Below are 7,265 nucleotides of genomic sequence, written 5' to 3' on the forward strand. Positions count from 1 at the left end.
CCCATTAAGAGACCAAATAGTTGGTCTGACTTTAATTGTGGTACTTTTAAAGTTGAATCAACTTCATAAATAAAGAAACTTCATCAAAGCGATCAATAATCACCCTGATGGTGACATCATTTTACAGCAAAACATAATTTAAAACAAATAAAGAGCAAAAGCATCTATTAATTCAAAACAAATTATTAATTGTACAAATTATTTATGTCCTCATAAGTAGTTACACTTTGACCAAACACACTTAAGTAAATTCAAGAGCAGGGGATTGTGAGTATGTCTTCAGACACGATGGTTCTCCAGTGGGCATGCTCAGTAGCAGGTGCAACCATGTGAAGTTCATAGTGCTAAGCCTTACAAGGTTCGTCCAGATTTTGACCCATTAATTTTCAAGACCTTTCCATGACTTTAACAAACGGACAGAATCATTAAAGATGTGAGTCGAAATCAAAGATTTCAATTCCCACAAACTTCCAGATTTTCTGTGGTCGCCTGGCTTTATAGACTTACAACAGTAAAATTTAGGTGCACAAAGTTTCAAATAGGGGGTGCTGGAGGGTCAGCGATCAAACTGAGCATGCTCAAAAGCCTGTATGTTCTACCTTCACCATCAAACTGGATATTGAATGTGCTCACTCTTTAAAAATTTAAGTTGGTCAGACTTAAATAGCATGAAAGTTTACTTAATTGATTGTTTTCAGTAAACAGATGCTACAACAGCAGAAGACCACGTCTGGCAATTTATTAGGACCATCGTTTTCATAATAAAGTACTCAGAGTGTATTTAGTCATGGCAGGCCCACATGGAAATCTCAGATGATTTCCATCTTTAGTCTGTTTATACATTTTGGGATTATTTTGTTACACTGTCTGGTACCAATGACAGTGAATAGTTCCCTCAGCTCTGTTTAATGCATTTTACCATATTTAAATCCATTCCACAGAATTCCACCCTCAAAATCAGTTGCTACAGAAAATGTGTGAAGTCGGCATATTGTGTCTGGGCCTATTGGACCTCTTATTGTCTTTTCACCACACTAAAAATACTAAATTTGTGAAACAACTCTCCACTGTTTATATAAAATAGTAGTGGCTCAAACTCAAATAGCTCCTCAGTTATTTTCTTAAATAATGTAACAATTTAACCAGAAATAGGCCTACACTGTAAAATGGTTTGTCCGGTAACCTAAAAATGTGCTTCAATGGTTTTATTCAAATCAAAAATATTTAATTTGACAACATTTAGTTTATTTAGTTTAATTTAATTTGACCAACAAAAAGCATTTTTAAGGGCCAGATGTTGAAATAGATCGTTAAGGTAACAACTACACATTTTGAAATTGTCAGTGTGGACATTTCTTACTGTGTCGTGATAACGCCTCGATTTCATCCAAATGAGTTTTGTGAGTGCTGAAGTTCTTCGTGCTCAAGTCCTTGAGAGAGTTTGCTTAATTTGGTTAATCAAATGATTATAATATCCTGTAATGGAAATATTTTATTGTCCACCTCATCACTTTTCCACTGTTTTTAAAAAAAAGCTTAATAAATGTTACTTATAAGTTCAAAATTAGGCTAAAAATTTATTTTTCAAGTTGGTCCTGCAGCTGACTACAACTTTGCAGTCTTAAGGAGGCAGTGGGCACTGGCACCCCAATGAAGTAGTTTACATTTGTGTGTTGGAATAGACCATCCTGCAAGGAGGTATCATGTGCAATGCCGAACTTTGGAGACATTACTTTCAACTATGGCCATTAATAATGGGTCAAAATTGCATATGCTGTATGAATAATATCACATTATTTTCACCAGGGATGCAAGCAGTAGATGATAAGATTAGTTCAAACTAAAATGACATTTGAACCCGACCATTAATGTTGAAAAAACTTTTATAAGAAGCCTAGCAACTTTTTGGCTGCAAATGAAAATGCCAGTCATCAGGTATTTATCCTGTAAAATATCTTAAATAATAATTAGTTATAAGAAAATGTTATAATAACTATTATTACATTATTATTATTATTATTATTATTATTATTATTATAAAGTATAGTGTTGTTATTGTTATTATAAAAATAAATCGTTGTTGTTATTATCTGACTATATTTTAGTTCCACGATGACAGTAACAACATATTTAAGTTCAGTTGAAACTGGCGGGGTACATTTGATGCCGGACAAACTTGCCTAAAAAAGTGGAAAAACTGTCAAATAAAACATTCGTCTGGACCGGTGATATTTAGGTGACCTACATTTCAAACCAAGACATGAAAAATGTGCCTCTCGGTTTAAAAAGTATCCCTTGAAAACAGTATATCCATCTGGCCAAGTGTGGGCAGATAATTTACAATCCCCAGAAAGGTCATGTGAATGAAAGTTAGTGAAAAGATCCGACATTGCCTGTGAAATCGGAGCTCACGGGCTCGGAAGCAAGGAATAAATTATGGAATAAAACTGTCCAGACAGACGTTCACTGCAAGTGACAAATATCTCGGAGTCATGACTGCATGCTCAATACTCACAACCCCGGTGTTCCTACACTACAAATTACTTATTTTTAGTCTTTAAGGTATTGCCGGTCCAGTCCATGTTGACTTTGTTAACTGTGAGATCTTTCATCTCATTTTTCAAACAATGAATTGAAAACGATACAGTTTATTGTTTCCCAAATACATGTTAATCATAAACTTTGCATATTATTAAATCCATGATAATGTAAAAACGCTTATTTTATAATATTGTGTCGAAATATTGTAAACGAAAATAACAGGCTGCAAGAATTTGTAGAATGCATGTTTTTATTTTATTAGTTTCGATTGAATAAATCATTTGTTTTTTACATTTATTAGAAAAGTAAGTGCAATCATTTATGTCACATCTATATACAGCTGTCACGGAAATATAAGCAGTAGGCTATACATAGAATGAATTGTACTGTAAACTTGATTTATTTATTTTGCGTGAATTTTCAGCGGTATCTTCCATGGCATTTCATTGCGTCATATCTGCTTACGCAGGCATCCTGCTCACTATGGGCAAGACTAAATGATCATGTCACGCAGGCGTTACCATCTGCGTCTTTTCCTTTTTGGGTGGATTTCCTTTTATTTTCGTTGGACTTTTTATTCATCTTTCAGCTGGATCAATGCATGCAAATAAGCAGCTTTGTTAATTAATTGTTTGTTTATTTGTATTTTTTTATATAGGTCCTATTTAAAGGTTATGAAGTGTTAGTAGTTGTTAGCGTTACCAATTGCAGAATTTAAATAGGCCTACGTGATCGTTGCCTACTTGCGGAAAAAAAAATATATAATTCAACCTTATGCAAATTATTCCTTTTAATTTACGATTAATACATTTATTTATTTATTTATCTTAAGGGTATTAAAACAAATGTGTGAATCACATAGCAGGCAGAAAAAAGGAAAACTGTCTCAAATGAAGCTAGTCTACTAACCAACAAAACGCACAGTATTCTCCTGCTGTAGATCAGCCAGCATCCGCCATTAACGGCTGTAATCCGTTGTCCCTCGCGGTGAGCTGCAGCTTCATTTTGCGAATTTAAACCGAGGCCTCTTTTAAGGCGCATAACGGAAGGATTCATTAGAAGCTCAAATATCAATGCAGAATTTAAATAAAACATAGGCTACACGTAACTAATTTAATCCGCATTTTATATGATGACATTTATTATTATTATTATTATTATCAGTGGATAAACATTAAAGCAAAAATAGGTTATACTATGTTTTCTAATTTTATTTTTGCATATAATTTTGTTTTTTTACCCCGTTCAGTATAAATCGACAAACTCATTTCCCATAATGCCAAATATGCAGACCACAAGGCGATTTTTAGATGAAATATCTTATTGCTGATGTGAGCTGGCCCTTTGCGCTTGAATTATGGCAAAGCAGATTTGGTGCAGCTGAAGGGGACGATCTCTCTCTCTCTCTCTCTCTCTCTCTCTCTCTCTCTCTCTCTCTCTCTCTCTCTCTCTCTCTCTCTCTCTCTGTCTCTCACTTACACATGAACACACACACACACACACACACACACACACACACACACACACACTTATTTTGTTCTAGCCACAAATATTATTAGCCATGATGTACTGCCTGACTGAAAAATATATGTATTAAAACATTGAGAGTAGGCTATATATTTTTAAGCACTCAATTTTAGTTTAAAATGTTTGATTTGCAATGCATTCTTATATTTTAGAATAGGCCTACCTTTTAATATTTCAATACAATTCTTAAACAATGGCTTGTTACAATATGATGGTAAAAATGTGTTAAAAAAAAAAAAAACGAAAATATCGACAAATCATTAATTTGTAGCTAATAAAGAGCGGGAGCGTTAAGTATTGTAATCCGGCTGAGCTCCTCCTCCCGGCCATGCCCTCTAATTAACGGGGCTCCTTTCCTGCTAAAGTCTGTATCGGACTGCAACATAGTCAAAGAGCAAGAGGGAGAGAGAAAGAAAGAGAGAGCGAGAGAAAGAGAGAGGGGGAGAGAGAAAGGTGCCACTGGATGTAATTGATTGTCTTTCTATCAAGAATAACTTGTTAGTAATAGTCAATTCTGGCTGCTTTTGAGGCTGACTGTTTCCACTGAAGCATCAGGCGTTGTCAGGCTGGTTCTCACTGAAGCTAAACCGTTATCCAGGAACTGAGGACAGCAGACGTGGCATTTTTAAAAAGACTTAAAGTTCTCCAACCCTGCGGCAAAAACAACAACAAACTGCTGATCGGCTACATCGGATTCCTCGGATTTGGGATATCTTCTCAGTCATTTTTCTCCCTTTTTATTAATAGTTTATATGAATTGAACTATTCTGAATTGTGCGAATTTGGAAAAAAAAAAAAAATTCCCCTTACATATTTTCTAAAGAAGCTAAAAATAGACAAATTATGACCTCCAAAGAAGACGCAAAAGGCGCCTCGGTTGAGGATCGAAGGCGCAGTCCGTTGGACCATCTTCCTCCCCCTGCTAACTCAAACAAGCCCCTCACTCCTTTCAGCATAGAGGATATTTTAAACAAACCTTCTGTCAAACGAAGTTACACAATTTGCGGCACGGCGCACCTGCTTTCGTCCGGCGAGAAGCACCAATCCACGGGCCATCACCTCTCCAACCGTGCGCTGCTCACACAGACATCTCCACTGTGCGCCCTGGAGGAACTCGCTAGCAAAACCTTCAAGGGGCTAGAAGTCAGCGTTCTGCAAGCGGCAGAAGGTAAACAAGAGGCCTATTTTATGCATTATATTGTATTCAGGCTTGCAGGTTGTAATATCATTTTCGGTGACACTGTTTCTGTAAACTCTGTCCTCCAAAATCACGTTTCACCATCTTGTCCCGCTTAATATGAAACATTTTTAAAGCTTGCTTTTGGTTAAATATGATTTAAAAAACGGTTTAAATATTGATAATTTTTTTGTAATTGGGAATTGTGAGATTAATGATGTGAAACTGGTAAAATATATGTACTTGCAATTAAATTATAGAGATTTCAGTTTGTAATTTCAGGCTTGTATGATTTTGCCACATGAAATTCGAAGCAAAACTGATTAAAAAAAAAAAAAAAAAAATCATGGTTTACTTTATTTAAAATTGTGTTTTAAGTTTAAGACATTACAGCAGCCTAACATTCTCGTTAGTCATAATAATAACAATGTTGTTATGAGGCCTATTGTTGTTACCACTCATCAAAGTAGGCTACTGTTTTTGAACAAATTTTAATGTTACTGCACTATATTGGTTTATTTGGTTTAGGAAGAGACGGCATGACACTATTCGGTCAGAGGAATACCCCCAAAAAGCGGAGAAAGTCGAGAACAGCCTTTACCAATCACCAAATCTATGAACTGGAGAAAAGATTTCTCTATCAGAAATATCTGTCTCCTGCTGATCGGGATCAGATTGCCCAGCAACTCGGGCTAACGAATGCTCAAGTCATCACCTGGTTCCAGAACCGTCGAGCCAAACTCAAAAGAGACCTGGAAGAGATGAAAGCGGACGTGGAGTCGGCCAAAGCAGTGGGCAATGTACCTTTTGAAAAAATGGCCAAACTGGCAGACCTAGAGAAATGCGTCAATGGCACTCTCGGAGAATCAATGGCCAAGTCTCCAACACTATCTAACAAGGAGCACGAGGGCACCAACAAACTGCACATGTCGCCATCATCACCATTTACAGACCACACAACAAGCAAAGAGTGTTCAGAAGACGAAGACGAGGAAATTGATGTTGATGATTGACTATCCTTGAACAGCATCGGTATTATTTACCTATTTCCTGAGATGATCCTCCAAAAAAAACAAAAAAAACAAAAAAAAAAACAATGAGTTGAAAGTGCCATTAATGCACCAAATGTATTAAATGACTTGTATTAAAAGCAAAACAAATCAATATAAAAAGAAAAAAAATAATAAGGAAAACAAAACAAGCATGGGACAGTTTCTTCAGATCTATTTATGCAGTGGGAGTTATCTAATATCGTAATCATTTAGCCTATTCTTTTGAACTGTTGAAGAGCAATAAGTACCTTGATAATACTTCAGTCAGATGTAAACATACACGCACTACAGACACACGCATACACGCACTTAAAGCACGATTGCCCATACAGAACTTTTTTTATCCAATTCTGAATAAGTTGAATGCATGTTCTGTTTTGTTTCACGAATTATTTTAGTTAAAATGGCTGCAGATCTTGTATAGATATTTCACCCAAAACGTGAATCACCTCTGCGTGTCCCTAAACCTTTTGGCCTATAACAAAAATATTTGATAAAAGAGTGTATTATAGAACATTTCTTACAAAAAATGTATCGCAAGAAAAAGACATTTCAAAAATCAACTTCTCTGATTAAATCTGGACTGTCACATTTTAATATATTTCTTATGGTTTGTATGCCTGTAAGTGCCTTTTTAAACCAGGAAACCATTTAAACCAAGTGTACAAAGTGTAATGTATTTAAAAGGAAATAAAAAAAAACATTTCTCAAAATTTTTGACTAGTCTGTTAGTTGTATTTATCATTTTCGGAGCAAGCAACCGAGTTAATATAAACAAAATCTAAATCTGTTTTTAAATGGCATTATTTTACTGTCTGAAGTGGTGGTTTTTTTTTCTCCCTTACCCCTCTGGCATTTAGCTTTTTTTATTATTATTTAACTGCACAGACCTTATTTAAAATCCCATGACTGTCTTTTCGATTCGAAAGTTTTACGCTTTAGATTTTTTTTAATGCCATAACATGTTT

The 7,265-nt window shown here is 35.4% G+C and overlaps 1 protein-coding gene across 1 annotated transcript; it reads left to right on the forward strand.

The window, feature by feature from the left end:
• The first annotated feature begins 4,911 nt into the window (after window positions 1-4,911).
• On the forward strand, window positions 4,912-6,490 carry LOC127660620 (transcription factor LBX1-like). Its single transcript, XM_052150963.1, has 2 exons — window positions 4,912-5,236; window positions 5,774-6,490. The coding sequence occupies exons 1-2, from the start codon at window positions 4,912-4,914 to the stop codon at window positions 6,256-6,258; spliced, it is 810 nt and encodes a 269-aa protein (XP_052006923.1). The 3' UTR covers window positions 6,259-6,490.
• The last annotated feature ends 775 nt before the right edge of the window (window positions 6,491-7,265 follow it).

The sequence above is a fragment of the Xyrauchen texanus genome, chromosome 20 (assembly GCF_025860055.1).
Source record: "Xyrauchen texanus isolate HMW12.3.18 chromosome 20, RBS_HiC_50CHRs, whole genome shotgun sequence".
NCBI classification, from domain to species: Eukaryota; Metazoa; Chordata; class Actinopteri; order Cypriniformes; family Catostomidae; genus Xyrauchen; species Xyrauchen texanus.

Coding starts and splice junctions, on each gene's coding strand:
- LOC127660620 (XM_052150963.1), top strand. CDS start 4,912: ATGACCTCCAAAGAAGACGCAAAAGGCGCCTCGGTTGAGGATCGAAGG. Junction 5,237..5,773: donor CGTTCTGCAAGCGGCAGAAG/GTAAACAAGAGG, acceptor TATTTGGTTTAG/GAAGAGACGGCATGACACTA.